We start from the raw sequence: 22,967 nt of genomic DNA on the forward strand, positions 1-22,967 counted from the left end.
CTGGGTAACAAAAAGGAAACGAAAGATTGGGGGGAAATGCATGTTATTGGAAGACCAGATATGTCAAAGTTTCATGCCGACTAACCCGAAACCCTCCAGCGAGGTGTCAAACTCCACAAATGCAGGCGTGACGGCCGATCCGTGCAGGCGTATGTCATGGGGCGTTGTCATGGAGACCAGGCACTTGACTCGGGTGAGGGGTACGGTGCTGCCCTCGGCGGAGCGTACGAGGCTTCGGCTTATGCGATACTGGCCGTTGTCCTCCGCTGGCGTGGCGAAGACGCTGTCAGGACCGAAGCCCTCCATGGACATGGTCATGCTGTCTGTGAAGTCAGGGCAGACATTTAATTAACTCCAACATCCTGGTTAAATTCAATTCAATCAGCTTGGTCGTGGTGTTTGGTCGTTCTTTTTTTTTTTTTACAGCTTTTAGATCAGATTTAGAAAACATACAGACATTTGCACCCCGATAACATCATAAATGATAACATTTTTAAGTTAAATGCATCAATTTGATGCACTTTGACAGCTAAAAACTATAAACCACTATTCACTCATATTCATAAACGGTTGTTTCGATATGAAAGCACATATCGAAAGCCACACCCACAAAGCATGGTTAATGAGACGGGGTCTTTGTTTCAAGACAGGCCAGGTGGGTCGGTTCCACGAGATCCGTGGGTCGGATCCACGAGATCCGTGGGTCAGATCCACGAGATCCATGGGTCGGATCCACGAGCCACCTTCAATCCGGGGCCTTTCCAAGCCGACCTATGTATTCTCTGGGCAGGATAAGATCAGCCTGGATTCATTGTCCCAGAAGAACTAGAGGTGACTCCTGTTTAAGCTACAATATTTCACCCGCTGCTCTTATTTGTTAAGAGTTAGCACGTCTGACAAAGACAACTTCGATCAAGAATGTGATCAAGAAACCGTGCTAGATAGCTCTGTGTGCTCTAGCAGTGGCAGCATGTAAAGAGCACTAATTAGTCGGGACTTAATATCCATTCACAGCTGGGAGCAGACACAGTAAGTAATTAGGACACGCTGAGGAGCCCACACAATTACAAACATTAATGGCTGTTAATAGAAAACAAACCCTTTGAGTTAGATTCACAATGGCAAGACAATCTTTGTTTAAACACGGAGTTTACACATCAACTCGGGGTCTAATTTGGTTTTGCTGATTTGCTTAGACAAATTAATACATGTCTATTCTACTTGCTTTGCAGCCGTTTAGCAACGCAAACCTATTTAATTAATATATCATTTAATAATAACACTTGCACTTCTTATGGTGAATGTTTGTAGAAACTCAAGGTAGATCATAATCTAACATACATTCTGATTGGTTTTTCTACCAACTCTGAGGAGGAAATAAATTGCACTGGTTAAAATGTAAAGGCTGACATTGTACTCATCTGAACCCTTCTGAAAAACCTGCAGAATCGTCCCCTTTCCAGCACTGGTAATTTCAACGGGCAATTAAATGGCAATGAGAAACTCATCCTCTGCAATCACAGCCTATTCACCGGAGTATTCGTCCCAATGAGCTCGCAGAGGGAGCAGAGAAAAGAGCTGAATTTCTTGAAGATTGATGGACTTTTGCCAAGCTTTTAGCACAGAATGAAACTTTCTCCCACGAGGAAACTGTATCACTGTGGCAGATGGGAATTGCTCCCAAATGACATCATCATTTTCTTCAAACTTGCCGGAGGACTGATACAGACTAAACTCTTCAATTCTCAGCCTCTCAGCTAAAAACTGAGAGGTTCACATGTAAAGAACATTTTTGCCCCAAAATTCAACAACATACCGTATTTACATCGATTAAACAGTGTTTGTTCCCTCAGCCTTTGTTTCACTCAATGATTAAATCCTATTTGATTAAAAGTTTTAAATAGTTAGAAATTGTTGGTAAAAAATGTTAATTTGAAAGCTAATTACTTTAGGTTTGGAAATCTTTACATTATTAAATAACAAAATGTTCTTTGAATTGGCCCCTGCTGTTATGGCGGATCACAGTGTGGCGTACAGGCATGTGATAAATAAAACCCGTGGCACCGTGACTATCATATGATCAAAGCCGGGATGAGAGCCGGTATTGTCTTACTTCTCATCTCTGCGTCGTAGCTGAGAGAGCTCGGTTTGTGAACCCGGTACTGCTTCAGTAGCTTCTTGTCCCAGGCGCCGCAGTTCAGAGGGTTTCCAAGACGCAAGAACTCCCTGGAGGGGAAGATCACAGAGATGTCAAGAATAAAAAATAGAGCAACAAAGATGACAAATAAAACCCCCACAAAGGATGAATGAAATGTAATATTAGTGTTCTTCTGTCTTCTTGATTATCAGGGTTCCAACACATTTTCTCCTCAACAGCTGTGGTTAATGGCATGTCTAAGTCTGTTTACAAGTCAATGATAAGGCTGACTGGTATGCGAGTCCCCGTGATGTCTTGTGTCAGCTGAGTGAGCGACACCGGCGGCCGACCAATCAGAAAGACTTACAGCTTAGCTGGGGCTGATGTGAACGGAGGAGACAAAAAAAATAAATAAATAAAAATCACAGGAAGGAGAGGAATTATGAAGGAAACGAGGCAGACATAGTCTGACAGCCTAGTGTGGCAGACAGACAGGCAGACAGACAGGCAGACAGACAGACAGAGACAAAGACAGGAGAGAGGGTGGGAGAGAGACTGACAGCTACACATGTTTGACTCCAGCACAATGACAGGGGGGAGAACATATCAGCCAGGGATTTACATATAAAAAGAGAGGACTATTTGCTAGTCATGCGGGAAATAAAAATTGCTCAGGTATGCTGCATATATATCCCTTTCTTTCACACCCGGTCAAAGCAGATTACACTTCCGAAATGGAAAAACCTCACTATGTATAGCTCAATCGGTAATAAGCAAAGTAAGCATGTCAAGATAAGCTAAGCTTAATGTATGCATGCATGTCTGTACGCGCCCTTAGAGTCGGGATCTATTTTGCAAAGAGAAGTCTCACAAAAACATGAGGGAAAAGGAACAACTCGGCGTGATGTTTAGGTTCGCCTCGTAAACATGTGTTAATGATGGATGGTTTTGGATGGAGTAGCCCCAATAAGAGAGGTTAAAATACGAGCTAAATCCAGTACCTGAGTGCCATGGGCTGCAGGGCCTGTGAGGCCAGCCTCTCAAACATCCTCTGCAGCGGAGGGTGCAACGGATGGTCCTCGTCGCCCAGCGCCTGACTGCAGCGCTGCAGCAGCCGCTGGTGGAGGCAAGCCTCACATAGCACCTGCTGGTTCCTCTCACTGTTCACCAGAAGCTGGAGGATGTTGGCCACTGCCAGCTGCAGGTCCAGTGCATGCTGGGAAACACAAAGTTCAGTATTCACTATTACATTTGATGAACAGGATAGTTGTGCCAATAAGTTGAAGGAACATTGTTTTTTTCCAGGCATGTACTTGAGAAAAAATGTGCAATCCACTCATATATATTATATTTTATATATTATTTAATTATTAATATTATTATATTTATATATTATAATATATATTTTTTCTTTGTTCTAATTGCCCCAAACTGATGCCGTTTAACAGGAAGTGCGTGTTAGCATATTTCATTCCTGCGTTTCCTCACCTCTGGCTGGCTGTCGGAGCACACAGAGGGCAGCAGGTCCAGAATGGCGAGGACGGCCCCCGGGTGGATGACCACCATGTCAGATGAAGATGAGGAGGAAACGGGATGAAAGGTGTTGGCTAAGTGGAGTTTCAGGTCCGTCACGGCTTTGACTGGGGCGGGTGGGCCCGACGTACCGTAGTAGCCTTGTCTGTGAGCACAGCGAGAGAGAAAGTCGCATTAAGTTAAGTCCTGTTGAGGCAAGTTATTTACCAAAAGTCTTCCATTGAAAACGAGAGAAAACAAAGATTCCAACACAAATGATAAAGATGGGTAAAATGTAAAAAAAACTGTCTCATATGTACCAGTTGCTGCGTAACACAACTTTTGAAGTTCTGTTTTACTTTTGAGCAAGAAGAGGTATGAATACTATCATTATTTATGTATATGGTTATATGCCAATTAAGAAATTCCAGTTAATCAAGTGGGTTATTAACACCTGGCACTAGTCTGTTTACTCTCAGAGTCGCCACCGTTATTTGGAAGCCCTACTTTACTGTAAAATATGTAACTGTGGCTGCTAAATATTCAGATTTACAGCTCCAGTTTCTTCCGGAAAAAGACTTTGCTCCACAGCTCAGTGGAAGCATTGTATTTTTTTAACACTTTGACTCCAACTTTATTTAACATGAGTCAGCGGTCCTGACACTTCAGAGATCAAGGTTGGATCCGAAGCACCGAGAGCCTCCTTATGTGCTCACGGCGCAGAGAGCAGAGATCTGCTGGGGCCTGCACTGAGGCAATTAGGAATAGTTGTGTTGCTAAGATGCAAATTACAGAGCGGCAAATCCCCCCCCCTCCCCCCCTCCAACCCACAAGGAGAGAAGCTGGGCTGCAAAAGGCTGGAGTCAGCATAAATTGCTGGAAGGGTTGGATGTAGTGGAAACAAATGTTTTATCTGCTGCACTTTAAGACAAGAGAGGACAACGTTACCAGCTGAATTTTGATTGGCTGATGGGTGGGCTACATTAGAAGATCCAGCCTTAATTCAACACAGTGCTAAAAGCATAGACAAGTAAAAGGAAGGGGGGACAAGCAGTGGGTCTAAATTCCAGACAGCATACTAATTGATTACAGTGTATTGCTAAGTAAATCAATCCATATAAAATCACATAATCACAGAACCTTGTAGGTTGTTGAACGGTGACTGTAAGGCAGGAATTCTTTTAAAGGCAATTAAATCCACAAAGAAGAGTTTCATCATCTCTAATTGTCAAAGTAGTCCACCTCATGAATATGCAGCCTTGAAGTGGATCCAGAAGAGCACCAGTTTTAACTTCGACAGTCATTACAGCACACTTTTAAAACATCGCAATCGTTTTCCTTTTTAAATGAATTCTGAAGAGCGGCAGAGGTCTGGGTTTAGGTGTGAGAAACTTCAGCAGAGAGAAAAGAGAAGAAAAGGAGTTGGAGGAGCAGGAGAGTAAGGAGGAATGTCATGAGGAGGAGAATGCTACTTTAGAACGAGAGTGATTTGGCTGATTCTGGACACGTTTTCCTGCCTGAGAGTAGCTGCGGAAAAGTGGTTCAAATAAATGGGAAGTAAAAGGAAAAATATACATCATTTCAGTTTATCATCGTATACTATAGTAGTATTACACAAATGATCCCAGGGGCAAGGCTTTGATTAATTTGCTAGGCGTTTGGTGTGAACATGGCGTCGACTGAGGGTGAGGGAAATGGAGAGGAAGGGATGAGGGTGAGGAAAGTGGCAGAGCGCTGTAGCTACCTCTTCCTGGCGAGTGCTGGTGTGCCCCACGGTGAGGGCAGCGAGGTCTCATGAGTCAGGCAGGGAGGCACCTGCTCCGCACGACTGCACGGCAACAACACACACACACACACACACACACACACACACACACAAAAATAAGTGCACACACACACACACACATACACACACACACACACACACACATACACACACACACACACACACACACACAAAAATAAGTGCACACACACACACACATGCAGCCGCGCAGATGGACCAGGCCGAGGATGGACAGCCAGACAGGTTAGAGGAAGGAAAAGAGACAGAGAGAAGAAGGAAAGAAGCTGTTAGTGGAAAGCTGACAGGAGGAACAGAATCAGAGCTCCTGCTGGAGCACATGCACGACGCCAGCTAGAGCTGCACGTGAGCCGTGCAAGTGGTGTTGTCATGGTGACCAAGGGCTGCAACTTCAACACGGCTGGCAGCCGTTAAAACATAGAGTTTAATACTTTCAGGTGTATTCTACACACAGAAACGGCTTTTGATTGTGACCTCAAGGTGATGCAAACAAGCTGAAAATGATTGTTATAGATGATTGCAAAGACTGCATTTTTATTTTTGTCTACGCAGTCTTGATGTCTTTTCTCATTTGTTTGGTGTCACAGTTGTAATTCATTTCCTCCAAATCATTTGCACTGATTTCACTGTCATTCTACCAGGCTGTGCAGCTAAATCAGAACCACAGTCAAAGTCCTTTGTTAAATCTCTTTTATAGCTTTCACTGTGCAGGGTCAGGCTGCGATAAACAGCCGTGGACCTGCTTCTACACGTCCACCTGACTGATCTGAAGCCACAAAGTGAACCTCCTGACATGGGATTCACGAGCATCTCTTATTTAGCTCTTCATAGACTACAAAAATGTTCTCCAGGAACATTTGGCTGCAATCTGCAGAACTGTAGGCTCCTTGAGAACACGCTCATGTAATAACTCAATCAGTCATGACAAGTACTCATTAAAACAATGACTCATTTAACCACCAAAAGCAAATTAATAACTTGACGGTGTACTGACACCTAGGTTTAATCCTTATTTAGTAGCTTAATGACCTGACTACTCAAATCACTCACAAGCTCTTGATAACGTTTTGGCATTTGGCTCTACAACATAACATTAGAAACACAGTGTGATTTATTCCCATGATGGAGTCTCACATTTTGTGCCGCATCAACAAATGTCTCTGTTCAACCTGGGGTGTGTGTAATCCTCTGACCTGTCAAAAGAGTCAGTGGCCATCTTGTACAGGTAGATGAAGAGCTTGCTGCAGTGTTTGAGCGTGGGACAGACGCTGTCTCCCGCGCAGCCTCCGGGGGCAGCCTCGTCCTCCAGCAGCCTCTGGAAAGGCTGCGCGTTGGAGGGGAAGACTCCTGTGGGACTCAGCTTCTTAGTGTCGGAGAAACAGCCCAGCAACCTGGAGGCAAGAAGAACTCGGTTTTAAAAAGACAGAAAACATAGAATCACTAAATTCTGTCTTTTTTGGACTTTGTTGTGCTTCTGGTTTGGTGTTTTTTTTCATTGCAGGAAAGGTGCCAATAACTCCAGTCAGGTTTCCACGTGCTATTCTGCATCTGCACTACTTTAGTATGGTAGTAAAGAAGCACTAAACAAAGCCCAATCTGAACTGGACTATAAGTAACAGAGAAATCATTAAACTTGCATGTATTATATGACAACCCTACGTATTACATTCTACACTGCAGGTAGCTCTCAGTCTCAAAAAGGTTGGTGACCCCTGTAGTAATCTGTAACCTTTTACATTTTAAATGTAATCCATGCGTTTCAGGATGAACGCAGATGACCTCTGCAATTAACACAAATCACAAGAGAGGCCTCAGGTGTCACTGGTTGAGGGCGACTAGACCTTCCTTACCTCACAGCGTCGGCCAGCTTCTCATACTGGATCTCGGTGCGGAAGAAGTTCGAGTTGGCGGGCTCGTAGCGCATGGCGGCGGTGAGCGTGCTGAAGACGGTGTGCAGGAGCTCAAAGACTTGGTTCTGGTTGACGCGCTCCCAGCCGTGTCGCGGCGGCTGGCACAGCGAGCGCTCCATGGCCACCAGCAGGGAGGTGACGTAGACGAAGCCGCCAACCTTGCGGAACACCGTCCGGGTGCGGTGGCTCTCGCGCAACACGGCTAACAGAGCCTGAAGAGGAGGGGGAGAAGAAACAGAGGATTTATTTATTTATTCAAGACGTCTACAGTTCAAAAAAGAATGGGCTGTTTACGGAGACGTATGACACACTCAGTGACAGGAATGTTTTTTATATTTGTTGTCACACAATTTATTCTATTTCACCTTCATTTAGTTATTTTAGATTTTGCAACTCAATTATTCGCTCCGATGTCAAGTTTTCACGTCATTTGGACTTTGTTGCCTCTTCCAGTCACATCAACTCATTTCACTCTTCTTCTGCGTCAAGACGGATTTATAAGCCCCTCTGGGGTTTCTTTGTCTCACTGCATTGACTGGATTTTCTTCTGCACTTTTTTTTTTCTTTGGTTCACATTTGCAAGTAACCTAAACTGAAACATCAAACTGTAACCCAGATATGAGTTTGGGAAACCTCAAAACAGCCCGAGAGCATAGAATGACAGTGACAGGCAAAGTTTTTTAATTAGCGGCTGAAAAGTGGAGACAACGTCTGGGATCGGCAACAGATGAAGCTTTTCAACGACACAAGTGTAGTTCAGCGTTGGCATCCGTCGGGGAGAGAGCGCTTCAGTACCACTAGGGGCATTTCCATTTTTGAGCTATTTCAATTCAGCTTCTGAAGGAATATCTTTCAAACTGCTCTTGTTGGAATGATAGGACAAAAACATATTGCATGATAGGATAGTTATCATTTCTGAACATGTACGCTGTGCCTTTGGCGAGAACATTTGCCTGTGGTTAAAGCCACATGCTGAGTTGGTGGTACCAGAAGTGCATTGAGAAGGGCTGTCCACTCTAAATCATTCTTTTATAATGCAATCACAGTCGTTTCCTGAATCTTTTTTGAAAAGACATAAGAATGTATTGTTGTTTCTTATTCAATTTAATTAATTTAATTTGTAATATTATTTTTCTCTGCACATAAGAGGAAAAATGTATGTATTTTATTCATTTGTATTTTAGTGTGTATATATAAAGTCTGTATATTTTACCCTCATTCAACACCTCTCAGATTTTCTGGGGAAAAAATAATCTGTGTCCTCATCACTCTCCATTACAGCAGATCATTAACCAATAATTGACCAAAAGTTGGTTCAATAGAGTTCAATATCTGTCAGATTGTGCAATGGATGTCAGGTGAAGAGCAGAGCTATAATGTGAATAAAAGAAAAAATGCCAGCAGAGAATAAGCAAAGAAAAAAGACCTTCCTTCAGGAGGTTTGGATGTATTTGGCACAGCCCCTCAGGCTCAGTCTCATCAGCCTCAAGCGCATTTATACTTTGCCACATTGATTATTGCAATTAGACACAATTAAGGGGAAATTAAACTCTGCTGCAAAACTTCATGGTTTCAGCGTTTATGCTGTAATGTCATTAGTGTAAAATCTTTAGTGAATCGGACCTTAAAACGGGTCGGATAGCAAATTAATATCATTTTGACACTAGGAGTAAATGAGAAAAGTCAAAGGGTGAATTTACAATTTAAGAGGTCAATTAAAGAAGCTTTGAGTACAGTTAAACATGAATCCCAAAAAGAGAGTTTTGACAATACAAACCATGAGACTATATCCATTTTAAGACAAGTTTATAATTGGGATGGTTTCAGATATAATGATGCATCACAGTGGAGGAAGAGAAAATAAAAGAGTTAAAACAGTGAGATGTTGCACCGCTGAGCCAGCTGTTTCCTGCCGCATTAAAATACTGCCAAAATCAGCACAATGTGTTTTTAAACTAATCACAGGATGTTGAATGCATCCCCTTCCTGTCCTCCAAGCTGGGAAATTACCACCAGGCTGCCGCTAAGCGCTGGTATAATGTGGGTTTAAGGCGCTAACTTTACCAGCCATGTTTGATGCCGATATAATAGGATCAAATGTGCTGCTCATTTTACAAGGCTAATCAGTTTAAGTTTTACATCTATTTGTGTGTCTGCACTGCGTAACTGTCGGTACATAAACCCTTATAACGAGCAAGGTAAAAATGATTTTACTCAAACTGGATTTAATATAATTTCTTTGCCGTTTTTAGATTTTTTTTTATGGTTAATCCAGTTGGCGGGTTAATCCAGCCGAAGCCTTCAGAAGGCGTGAGAATCACCTCGTCTGAAGGAGTGGAATTTGAAAATGCAATTATGCTCCAGAGAATCAGCCTTGTGTGTGTGTGTGTGTGTGTGTGTGTGTGTGTGTGTGTGTTTTTACACTTAATGCCCGAGGTCTGAAGCAATTACTGAGGCGTCAAATGCCTATGGATTTTTTAAATAATAGATTTTCCTTTCCTCACTGAGACTGAAGGTTTTCTTGGTGCTGACATCATCTTTCTCAACATCTTTAGCTACATTACAGGACATCTACATAAAATAAAAAAGAATAAACTGATTTCAGACAAAGTTTAAAGCCAGATAATATGGTGAGACAGCCTGTGGTAGATAAAGAACAGAGACTTCTGTACCCATGTTATTTATGTTTTTTTAGTGACTAATAGTGACAATCATAACCATAATTATTTTTGTTAGAGCCAGTTGAAGGCACGATGCCACAGCACACATGATCAGGATCACCTCCGTCTCATTTTGGAAGGAAAACCTGGCCTGTCGTGGACATATCTGTGTACAGTATTATGTAATGATGATTTTATGTATATTACATTTATTTAATTTTTTCTGTTGTTACTATGTAGCATTACTATGCTAAAAACACAATACAATTTAAAATGATAAAAAAGTGACTGAAAGTGTGTGAACTGAGATTAATTCAAGACACTGAGATTAAATAATAGAACTGAAAAGGTGTGTGTGTGTGTGTGTGTGTGTGTGTGTGTTGTTACCCGCAGGATGTCGGTCTTCAGCTGTAGTTCACTGGACGGTGCCGAGTGCATGAGGCCCAGCAGCGTGCCCATATCGTCGTCCCCGCTGGGCGACAGCACCAGCTGCTGGATGATGAGCAGGGCGTGCTCCCGACACTGCCGATACTTCACGATGTTGTGGACGCAACGAGCACCGCCAAACTCCCTGAACAGAGCTGGGAGACGGAGAGGGAAGATGTGTTTAAGTGGACACAGTGACACCAGGCCAGGTTACAATACACCATTATCCATGTTCCCTTCAAAGCCACCAGACTCCTTTGACAAACACAATTCAACCCCCCTGTACACAGGCTGCTGATCAACCACTGCCTTAATCAGTGATGGGAGGTTTTAAAGGATAACCATATTTTGATGAATAACTGTGATAGAAGGTTAAAGCACTTCTACGATGACATTGTACATTATATGTCCACTATACCGAGCAAAATATCTGGAATATTTTCAGTTGTAACGATGCATCGCAGTGAAGGAAGGAAGGATAAAAGAGAAAATAACACAAACAAACTAACCGATCAATGGATGGAGTCTCGTGGCCTTGAAGAGAGCCTAGATAATGGCTCCAGTTCCCCTCATAAAGAGGCCGGACGCATAGTAAAGCAGTAACAATATTCTAAATAAAGCATTTTGCTGCTCCGGTGCTGGTACTCCATCTGCTCCTCCAAACTCCATCTACTGTAGGTAATAAACTGACTATGGAGAAGTACCTCAAACAACTCCATTTAAAGAAATCAGAACAATCCTTATGAGGCTTTGCTGAAGACGTTTTGGCTGGATTCTTATTTCAGACCATGAAATGGGGTTTTATTTTTGTCATTCGAACTCAAGGTCTGAGCTTGGTTATCATGTTTCATCATGTGGATTTTATAAGGGCAATTGACAATCTTGTTATTACTAGAAATTGGTTGTGCATGATTTGGCTGGTCTTCTCTGAAGAACCATAATAGCAAAAAGAAATCTGTCTACTGATGGGCTGATGTGGCTTTGACCGTGAACTTCAGAAAATTGTCTATCTTGTCATTTTAGTGACGCACTGTGTTTCTACTTTACTTCTTAAGAACTAATTGCCTCTCTAGATAAGAATCCCACCTGAGAGCTTCAAGGTGTCACCGAGGAGGGCATTAAACACAACACATCATCCTGTAAGCAACGAGTCATCGTCAAGGTCAGAGAGACCTCTGAGCTGTCGGTATGCAAGCCTGTTGGTTTGTCTCAGTGACTCATCACATTTCTACAGCTGACAGCTGAGGTGCAGCGCTCACACACACACACACACTCACATACAAATGGTCAATAAGAGAGAGAGCGAGTGGGAGGAGAGGGAGGTTTCAGGACATGTACAAATAGACTTAATTGATCCCTGGAATCAGAGTTCAAGGTTTAGCAGCCAGGGGGAGACTTCAGAAAGATGGACACACACGGACACAATAGGCCAAATTTGAGCGACTTTATATTTTTTGCATAATTCACAATCAAATCAAACATGAGACAAATAATTAAAGCCAATAGGTACAATTTGTGTGTCATCAGTGGCCCTTAAATCACCAATAATGTGTGTCCTTCAATGATCCTGATCCTGCATGACATGACAAAAGTCACCTGCAGCTGCAACGTAGCTTTTAAAGAGACGTATAGGAGTATGTGTTTGGATTAAATGCCCCCCCAAGGCACCATTGACTCCGTGGATGGCATAATGTGCACAAGCTTGTGTGTGTGTTTACCTGCATTAGTGTTGGTGGTGTTGGAGCCCTGCAGCAGCACAGTCAGTGTCTCCATCACCAGCCAGGCCAGCTGCTTCTGCTCCTCTGCCACCGTGTTGTTTTTACAGTCAGCTGAAGAGAAGAGAGCTGACCATTAGATGACAAAAGTCTGCAGTTAATGCACAATTATCTTACAACTGTAATATTATATATAAATATATTTGGCCATAATGAGTTTATAATCGGCTCTTGATTCAGCTCAGTGCATTTGAGGTCAAAGCCTAAAGTTCAGGGTTTTATTATCTTGGATTTTAAGCTGCTTGATGCCAATTTTTAGGCATTATTGTATGCTGTTGACCTTCAGTAGTTTAACTTTTCACCTTTGTGCACTCGAGGGCGTGTCACTGTGTCACCATGACATCACTGTCAGGTGTATCATTGGTTCTTTTCAGCTCAGTTACTCTTCTCACTCCCATGACCTGATTCATCTCTTGTGTACTATGTAATTTGGATCTTCTTCGCATTTAGCAAGTATTTACAGCATAAAAGTCCATTTTATATTTGTTAAATTATGACTTTCAGTTTAGTTCACTAAATTCCCTTTGGGCTGCTGCTACACCACTAAAGTTCCTCTAGCCCACAAATAAATAAAAGGAGGCGTCATCAATGCTGCAGCCCTGCAGTAACAATCTGCTCATTTTCAATCTCACAAGCAGGGTGAAGAAATAAAAACCAACTCACCTTGGTCATTATTGTGTGGTTGCTGCTGTGTGGCCGGGTCTTTGAGCAAGGCAGCGTACTTGTGCAGCAGGTTGACCAGCACCTCCAGCAGGCCGACCTCCCGCAGCACGTCGCTGAACACCGGGTCGTGTCGGGAGAGCTTCAGCAGCGTCCGGACGGCCAGGGTGCTGCAGGCGTGCGACGTACTCGACTTGAGCAGCACGCTGACGCTGAAGAGCTCTTTGCACGGCACGTAGTTGAGGCTGAAGACGACAAACTCCAGCAGCTCAAAGTACTTGGTCTGGGCCTCGGGGAGCTTGGCCACGCGCTCCGCAAACTGAGACAGAGCGTGCTGCGACTCCAGGATGAAGTAGTTGGCCGGCTCGGCAGAGTAGATGTTTCCGATGGCGTCCAGCAGCGTGGAGGCGAGGCGGCTGGTTTTAGCCCTCAGGAAGGCGTTCTGAAGCACCGAAAAGGCCTGGATATTACGCACTGTGTGGCCTGGAAGAGAAAAGACCAAATGTTTATGAAAGTGAATGAAACGCACATGAAATACATTTTTGGTTCTTTACCTGCAAGTATCATCAGAAACGTTTCAACATATGATCTAACCTATGGTCCTTGTTTCCCCTATATTCATGTAACGTCCTGGTAGGGAACAGATTCTGTGTTTTTATCAAAGCTAGGGCAGAGAATATTCAGTTACAACAGATCCTCATTGTTCTCTGTGAAGTTTGCTGGAGGTGATGTAATGAAGCCCCGCTGCGTTTCATGTGGAGAGAGCACTGCACCGGACTCATTTAAAAAATAAATTGGTTTTCAGCTGAAAAGTTAGTCTTTAACAGAGTGGACAGATGGAGGCTGATGACATTTACATTTCTCAGGCTTACATATGACTCTGCTGCTTAATCCAGCAGTGACGAAACTGCTTTCTTGGCTAAACTCACAACAGTTATCTGAGACTTGTGCTGATGCGACATAAAAAAAAGGGGGACCAAAATGCCTCCAAGGTGCATGAAACCTAAAGAGCATCGACCGAGGAGAAGTGAGACTCTGAACAATTATCTCATGCAAAAGTGCTAGTGGTATGTAGAAGAATTATGTATCCTTTTCAAAGCCTTTCACAGTATTCAGTGCAGTGTTTGTTGAAGGGAAACCCAAAACCCAGTTATAGGCTTTCACCTGACAATACAAACACTAGTTGCTCTAATTTGCTTTAATTCAGCAGCATCAGTAAGCCATGAGAAGCTGTAGCATGAGAGGGTCAAACAATACATTATTTTTCTCATAGCTTTATTACACACCATAAACCTTCACACCCCCGCAGCGTGACCAATAACCGACATGAAAATGCAAAATACAAAGAATATTTTTGCATGAAAACTATTCAAAGCAGCAGCAATGCAAATTTGCAACAGTCCCAGCACATTTTCAATAGAAGGCTTGATAAGATTGTTGCAGGCAGAAGACTAACTACCAGCCTCTGATTGACCTGAGCAGCTTCTGGCAGTCTCTGAGGTAAACCGGTGTATAGCCTCAGCTACTGTAGACAATTTTACTGAGTTTCCTTTAAGTCAAATCCTCTGAGTGAATTTGAGTTCCCTCTGGTGAACAGTTACAGTGTTCACGTCGAGGCCTTAAAAGGTAAGAATGGAAGGAATTTAGTTTGTTTCATTATCATTACTAAACAATGATAATTGCACAACAAAGCTTTAATTTGGCGAGAAATAGTTTCTTCAGATATATATGAATGACTCCAATTACATAAATAGAGTTTTTAAATGCAAACCTTTCATCTTATCTGTGATGGGAATTTTTCATTTAGTGGTTTGTTATAGGTTAATTCTGTGATAGACTGGCGTCCTGTCCAGGGTGAACCCTGCCTTCGCCCAATGATAGCTAGGATCGGCTCCAGCCCCCCCGTGACCCTAAATACAGGATCAGCGGTAGACAATGGATGGATTACAGGTTAATTAGAAGGTTGAATAGTTTTGACTTACTATTCCATGAGGTTACCTGTATTCTGCACTTGTCATGTCATGTTATATGTGTTAAAATATATCTTGTGACACAAGAACAGCTGGCAAGTCAATATGGATCTATAGACACTGATGAGTGGTTCAAACCACATTCTGGACAAAGTTCTCCACCTACACAAACAACAGAACTATGTTTCTCTGATGACACATCACAAACAACTGTATAAAAAGCCCTTCTCAAGACTGAAGACTTGGTCAGACTCTTAAGGAGTCTGCCCCTACCTGGCCAGATAGTTTGCTCTGAAGCTGTATGTCGGTGATGCGGTCCGCTTGGACACCCTGTTTGCGAGGGCTTTGAATATTAGACTTTGTCTGTAGCGACTGCTAGCCTGTTTTTGGACTCTTTATAGAATAAATTACTCAAAGCTCTGTTAGGAGTTGTATTCTTAAACCGATTTCAACCACATTATCCTCAGGTTATTTTAGACTTTAGGTTATTTTATCAGTCCACAGCCCACAACACCCCCTTTCAACATAACCCATCGTCTTTGTCATATTTCTGCTGTTTAATGATAAATGTCTGCAATATGTGATGTAAAAATTCACTTAAACTCTGTAAAAAGCAAAAAAACAAAAACACACAAAAAAAAAAAAACAGCAAAGAATCGCTTAAAATCTTTGAGGTATGCCCTTAACTTAAGATAAAAATAGACAGAAAGGGTGAAGTCCAGGAGCAAGAAGGATGAGCGTTATCCATGAACTACGCTCAACAATAAACCTGACCTCCATTTCAGGGTTGAGCACCTGACACAAAAACACCAACTATGACTCACACACGCCAAAACACACACACTGAAGCACACACAGTCGTTAAGTGAATGTGGCGGGCTAATTAGGCATGTAAGCGGACCCTCGCTCCATGATGGCTTCTGGTAATGACTTTGCACACAGCTGGAGCTGTCATTAGGAGGGTAAACACGAATGTGTGTGTGTGTGTGTGTGTGTGTGTGTGTGTGTGTGTCGTACCAGGGTGCATGAGGTTAGAGACAATTTTGTGATGCTGCATGCTTTTCAACAGGGAGCTGGCAACAGTGTTTTACCAAGGGCCAAAGGTGACAGTGTTCAAATCTGCCACATGGAAACATTTCACCATGTTTGCTTCCCTAAAACAAAAAAAGTCGACCCAAGACAAGATCATGAGAATTCTCCTTTATATTTTACAACTTGATATAATCACATACTGTTATGAGCTGCCATAAAAAGTGCAGCCTGTTTCTGTAATGACAAACTGTAAAGAAAAGACAGAAGGTCTTGGGCAGGAGAAGTAAACGATTCTTTAAACCACGGCGACAGCATCTCTGGACTCCAAAGAGCCCATTTGTATGCTGGAGGCTTCAGGCATTCATCTCCGCCACTGTGACAGGCAGCAGAGTTGCCATGGCATCTGTCAACAGGTTAAGCTGAAAGGAATCAGTCAAGCATCAAAGTCATTTCAGGGATTAAGATCTGAGGGGGAGATACGGCGGCTAGAGAATAAATTAAGAGTTTTCCTCAAGTAATTCTTCTCGTTTCAGGGCCTTCGGGCAAACCCAGTTGGTGGGATTTAGATTTAGATTTAAGAGGTGAGCCTGCGATCAAAAAATCACTGGGTCGTATCCTGGATGGGGGAGGGGCAGAACATCTTCAACTTCCTCAACTTTAACTGTGGAAGTGTCCCTGAATTTAGGGGGGACAGGGGATCTTTAGGGGGAGATAGCAGATCAACAGTGGCAGCCACGTGGAAGTGGCGTACATCATCCGAAAGCTGGAGATCCAAAGATTCATTTGAGATGCAGTGTTTGTGTTTTGCTTCATAAATCTGCAATAAACATTGTGTTTGGCACCTATTCATATGTTGAAGGTTTGGAGTGTATAAGGGCTTCCATTATGATGGAAGAATATAATGACCATTCCCATGCTCCTTTATGGCTCATACGTTTTTTTGGTTGATATTATTTGTTACATAGATTTCATACAAATGCTTACAAATGTATATAACCTTCAAAAATCCCTCTAAAATACCACATTTACACACTGAGACTTTAAGGGAACGCCACAGAAAAATCCATGCAGTGATTTGGTAAACCTGGTGGATATTTCTGTAAGAGCTGAATTCTTCAGAAATGTGGAAACTTTGGAGTGCTATTTAGCTTCCTTCCCAACAAGCTAGCATGACATGGTTGATATCCATGGATGCCTCGTGCTGTGTTCACACTACGAGCGACAAAGCAACAGGCTACAAGTCATTTGCAAAGGAAGCAGGTGACATGAAGCTAAAAAAGGATTGTAACATGAAATGTGATGCATGACAAATAAAAGCTGAGCTGGTCTCAAGTGGCCGGTTGCTGCCATTAACGCACCTTTCCCAGAAGGCTGTGGGAGAACAAAGCCAGGCAGCAGGAAGGGAGCTCCGGTTGTCAGGCCAGTAGGTTTCAGCTCCGTCACCCCATATGTGGTCAGACAGGTGACCAAGTTAACCAGGTCCTTCAGTGCATCTTTCGACTCGTCCTCCTTGGCCTGCTCCAGTCTTGAACACGGACAGAAAAGCTTTTATGAACGATCATGGATCAGAGAACTCCAGGATGACAGCGTGTTAAACCGGAGGAGGATTTGTACCTGAGCATGAGGTCGCAGAGGAAGGCGTAACCCTGGCACATTCGGAAGTCGTCCAGCAGGGTCTGTGACACGTCACTGGAGTCCTTGAGGAAGCAGGAGAGGCCGGCGAACATCTCCACGATCTCCAGCGGTGACAGGTCATCAGACTGCTGCATGTTCTGCACACATGTGCCCAGGCATTCCTTCTCTGTAGATGGAGAGCAGAAGGCGTAAACGGTCGTGTGACAGAATGTATAGAAGTGATGAGAGCTGGGTATCGGGTATAGACGGTGCACTCAGGCACCGACACATAATGCCGGTCCTACTTTATTGAACATTTTGGAGGAAAACGGTGCCAAATTGTGTTGCTTTACAGTAGTTATAGCTGTAATTATAGCTGTAATATTCTGTTAAAATAGATCCTCATTGTTCTCCTGGAAGACTCTTTACATTATGAACTATAATTTCACAAAAATGTTTTCCATATTATAGAGAGAAATTAGCTGTAGTCTTTTTTAGAAACATAGTTAGTCTACTAATTAGGCTATGAGGTTTTCAGTCAAGTATCATAAAAAGTATCATCGTGGAATCGCGACTGAATTAGTATCGAGAATCATTTTGAAATGATCCCCGGCTCTAGAAATGACTGTGTATGAACTCATCTCTTTTATTCCATACATTGAACGGAGAATTGTAAACTGCATGATGAAATTTGGCAAACTGTGTGTTGTCGTTTGAAAAACAGACCCCTTTGAATTATCAAGCATATTTGCTCTCGGCTTACTTTGATCATGATTCTACAAAAAGGAAACATCTGCTCTGCTGGAGAACATCATTCTCTGTGAGCTTTAAAAAAACCTCAGTAAACAAACGCATGTGTTTACTGTTTGTTAGGTTTTGCATAAGCTCCCTTGTTGGAGCTACAGACTCAAGACTAGAGCTCCTCTATGTGGATAACACCCCACGTTCAGTTTTTACAAGTGGTTGAATGGATGTCGGACAAACTCCAGATGTGGTTTGGATGACTTGATCCTCAAATTATCTTGAGGGGGGCTTATAACTACATAAACACAATTTGACCCCAATTAAACCATCTATGCATGTTAATACGGAGTGTGAATAATTAATAAACACAGACAGATGTCCATACTGAACATTTGTGTATACCGTGTATGTATTTGACCACGTTGACGCTGAGGCCGTGTCGGGAGATGGTGGTGAGCACCTCCCCCGCGCTCCTCCTCCAGGGCAGGTTGTGGGGGGGACACCAGGAGGTTATGGCACTGAACAGCAGCTGGAGGTCGTCCTTTTGGGCCAGCTCCTCCGCCGGAGACACGAAGGTGCAGAGTTTCACCAGGATCTGCAAGAATGGAAAGGGCAGAACATTGAAAAAGGAGCTGACAAAATCAGTGCTGTAAAAAAACCCAATCTCTCATGGTGGAGTAGGATGAGTTTGTCACATGTGCCTTTTGTAAATGGCATCATTTATATGTGAAAATTAAAATGATTCAGGGACTAAGCTCAAAGAGGCAATGGAGAAAATGATCATCATAGGTTTTCCATCCATCTTTTGAATCTGTGCACATGTGTATTTAAATAATCAAATTAAATCAATAACCCTCTAATAATCTGCTGATGCTGATTCATCACACATGTTGCACAAAACGTACGTTTCTGCTGAATCAACATGAAATGGTTTCCTTTTTCTCCAGTTTTGTTTTTTTCTCATTTTTGGATACATGAAATACATCTAACTAACATATGAAATCAAGTTGAATTTTATTTATGTCCTTAGATTATGTAGCTCTGCTGTGGTAGTAGAGGCATGAGCAGAAACACAGCTGTGGGTCTTAATTGACCAGTTGTAAATTGTCTAGTTGTCATTTTACCTGGACGAAGACTTTCTGGAGCAGCACCCTGCGGTCAGCCAGGGGCAGCTCCTGCTGGGTGTGGCCCTGGCCTGGGGTCTTCTCCTGGCTGGGTGGTGGTGGTGGCAGTGGAGCTGGTGGCTGCTGGGTAGGGCCCACCGGGGGCTCGGCCATGTGAGGCAGGTCGAAGAACAGGTACAGGCATTTGACCAGCGTGGAGGGTACGGACATGGTCGTCATGCAGTCCACCGTTTTCTGGTGGGGTGAGGGGAGGAAAAAAACACATTGTAAATTATAAATAAGACATACATTTCAGAGAAAAGCTCAAAAAGACCGTAGAAAAGTAATATAATTCAATGAACATGTTTTTGTTCTTAGTGCCATTTGGTTAATTGGTATATTTGTTGGTGTAAAGGTTCATGGTGATATTTCAGAAAGGAAAAAAATGGCAGGAGCAGCTGCAAGGGCTTCGTGTGTGTGTGTGTGTGTGTGTGTGTGTGTGCGTGCTTGCTTGTGTCATCATGGCAAGGACCGGAGAAAGAGATGGGGTTTTTGCTCACTGAGGCGGATGATTCAGATAATCAAATGCTGCCTCCTACACACACACACACACACACACACACACACACACACACACACACACACACACACACACACACACACACACACACACACACACACACACACACACACACACACACACACACACAGGCTAGCTGAGATAACCCTCCCATAAGGATAAATAACAGAGCACACTGAAATTCAGTCCCTCAGCTCATCGATGGGGAGAAGGAGTGGGGGAGGGTGACGGAGAGAAAAAAGAGCAAGAGCAACAGTGAAAGCAGGTCTACTGGAGTCTGTAGTTAATAGTGTGTGTGTGTGTGTGTGTGTGTGTGTGTGTGTGTGTGTGTGTGTGTGTGTGTGTGTGTGTGTTTTTTTTTAAATGCAAGGAAAAAATTGGAATAGAACGGACATTTTACGGTTTTCAGTTGTCATTTGACTGGTACAAAAGAAAGTGGTGATTGTTGTTATGGTGACAACACAAGAGTCAGTGGGGCTGGAAAGTACATTGAGTTGTGTTGTCACAGCTCACCAGAAAGAGAGCGGATTCAGTCAGTTAGCTAGTTAGCGGATCCTTCTCCTGAGAGGCAGGGTGTGAGGCGAGGGACCGCTGCTCAGCTCATTTTCAGTTTAGCGTTAAAGAATTAGCAGCAAGCACGCTAACTAGCCAACCTTAATACTACTGCAACGGTCACAATGGCTGAGCGGTACGCATAAAAATGGCCCTTTTATTTCTATGGATGTGACAGACGTGGCGGCGCTGCTGCAGCATTAAGGTCAAGGTTACAGGGAGCAGTCAATCAGATAGAAAGGAGCAGAGACATTTTATTGTGTGTGAGAGAGTTAGAGAAAGAGATAAAGACATCGAAAAAGGAAGCATTTCTAGAAGCGCATTTGTGTGTGTGTGTGTGTGTGTGTGTGTGTGTGTGTGGGTGTGAGAGACAAGCACATGGGGAATGCGGAGCGTGAAGGGCATCTTATAAAAGAAGAAGACAGTGTGGAGGTAGAGAGGCCCAGCAACCAACACAAATATGGTTGTTTTATCATCTTCGGGGGGCCAGGAGATGAGAGATAGAAGGGTAGCATTAAAGAGAGAGGGGTGACGTCAGGTTTATGGTAGGCCAGCTGCCAGGAGAGTCCTTTGTTTTACTGTCTGAGACACCAGAGGACAGGAATACAAATCCATTAAACCCTTTCACTCTTGCAGACACACAAGCAGCACCATGAGCCACTCTGCCTGATGGTAGGTACTTCTTTTTCCTGTCAGTTTGTCAGCTTTGTGTTTTGCCGGACTATCACAATGACATAGAAAAGGGTTGGGAGTTTTCCCAGTAACAGACAAATGCTGGTAAATATTGGCTGTGGTTTATTTACTCAATTGGAAACTCATTAAGGCAGAAAGAAAGCAGCCCCTCACTCATTTAAATGAGGCCACTGTGTTGGCACAGCATGTACGTCCAGCAAAAAAAACCTGCAGTCAATCAAAAATGTGCACATTTCTGTGGCAACCCTTGAAGTGAAGCCAATGCTGAAATGACTTGAACCTGCATTCTCTCTAATAATCATCAGGGGGCGGATCCTGAGTCTATGAGAAAATTACTCTACTTCTCACTTGATTTATTATCTCATAAACATTGTAAACATGAGTTTATGGTCTCAATCGCTAGTTTCAAGTCTTCTTCAATACAGCATGATCTTCATTTAGTAAATGATGGTACGATATAGACAAATAGACCATCAAGCAGGGTATGCTTTAGGGCGGGGCTACCATGTGATTGACAGGTCACAACCACGGCATTGTCCAGTATGTTTTAGGCATTTATCCTTCAACTTTTCTGCATTAATACAGAGAACAATGTTTTATAACCAATGTAGCAAGAACTACTAGTAACACTTTACTACACCTCACCTTTCTCTCAAGCTCCCTCGCATGCTTACATCAGCTAGTCCCAACCAATAATATCATGATATCCATCCATCAATCTATCAGCAGCTTCAGCTCGGCAGAGAGCTAGAAAAGGTTGTGCGCTAATCTTTTGAACGATCAAATTAAATTCCTCCCAACGTGATGTCCCGCCTGCGGATCCTCTTTCACTCAGAAATACGCTACGATACAAGGGAGATAGATGCTCTCGAAATGCTGTTTCAGCTGGATTTTAAAGGTGAAGTACATGTGTACGAAGCAGTGCTTGGGAAAACCTAAAGTGAAAGGCTTGTTCAGTAAATTTGTGGGTGTGACTAAAATAGGAAAAGCAGAGTTGATTTCGGTGGTTTTTAAAACACGTCTGCGGGATGAGAGAGGAAGTGTTTGACCTGGCAACAACAACGGTGAATTTCTGGTGTGCAGCGGAGCAGGAAAAGCAGCCGGCCAGCTGACAGCGATGCTCCCCTTTAAGACCTCTGGAGGAATGCAGACCGAAAAGGTCTAAAGATGTCTGCTGGCCACAGTGAAAGAGCACGGGCAACGAGAAAAACAAGACCTTCATGTCAAACCTTTAAACCAGGAGCCCAAGAAGCTGCCATGTTAAGATTCTCATTTATGTGGAGTTGTGCTGCTTGGGGGCCAGATGCTCAATGCAAACGCAGAGGCAGCAGTACAATTAGCAACTATAAGGTGGAAACATCAAGAAATGTTTCAGATATAATTTTAATCTTCTAGAATCCGATGCAGAGTATTGATCCGACTACCAGTGTGTTCAAAAAGTTCACACGGTCAATGTGCTACAGGATGCACGGATCGCGTAGCGAGTGACACATAGTTTTGTCATTCCTGTGTAGCGTAAATTAGGCTGTATCCGAGGCATTTCTGATACTGGTATGGGAAGAAATCTACTTAATTCAGTGCAGTAACGCAGATTTAATAAATAATTATGTTTGGGGAGAATAAGCTGAGGTCAGATGGGAATTTTTCCTTGTACACAAGAGCCTGTTTCTTTGGTTCTTACAAAGGCTGATGCTATTTTCTAACATCAAAGAGCAGAGATGTAAATGGGTCAAAGACGGACAAAATAACTTTTTGATGGACGTTTTTTCCTCTGATTTCTTCTTCCTCACATGCA

The 22,967-nt window shown here is 43.1% G+C and overlaps 1 protein-coding gene across 5 annotated transcripts in view; it reads right to left on the bottom strand.

The window, feature by feature from the left end:
- The window catches only part of wdfy3 (WD repeat and FYVE domain containing 3), an 84,503-nt gene that overhangs the window by 40,573 nt on the left and 20,963 nt on the right, over positions 1–22,967 (bottom strand). For 4 of the 5 annotated variants that reach the window (XM_084024845.1, XM_084024843.1, XM_084024844.1 and 1 more), the window contains exons 5-18: positions 19,369–19,602; positions 18,647–18,839; positions 17,501–17,687; positions 17,245–17,411; positions 12,888–13,367; positions 12,168–12,278; positions 10,411–10,604; positions 7,304–7,575; positions 6,647–6,844; positions 5,394–5,477; positions 3,626–3,815; positions 3,139–3,353; positions 2,114–2,226; positions 86–323 (exon numbers count right to left, since the gene is read on the bottom strand). In XM_084024845.1, the coding sequence (XP_083880971.1) occupies positions 86–323; positions 2,114–2,226; positions 3,139–3,353; positions 3,626–3,815; positions 5,394–5,477; positions 6,647–6,844; positions 7,304–7,575; positions 10,411–10,604; positions 12,168–12,278; positions 12,888–13,367; positions 17,245–17,411; positions 17,501–17,687; positions 18,647–18,839; positions 19,369–19,602 (2,876 nt within the window). The remainder of the gene's footprint in view (positions 1–85; positions 324–2,113; positions 2,227–3,138; positions 3,354–3,625; positions 3,816–5,393; positions 5,478–6,646; positions 6,845–7,303; positions 7,576–10,410; positions 10,605–12,167; positions 12,279–12,887; positions 13,368–17,244; positions 17,412–17,500; positions 17,688–18,646; positions 18,840–19,368; positions 19,603–22,967) is intronic. The other variant, XM_084024846.1, reaches the window with a different exon arrangement.

This window comes from Eutrigla gurnardus (genome assembly GCF_963514095.1).
Source record: "Eutrigla gurnardus genome assembly, chromosome: 13".
Lineage (NCBI taxonomy): Eukaryota > Metazoa > Chordata > Actinopteri > Perciformes > Triglidae > Eutrigla > Eutrigla gurnardus.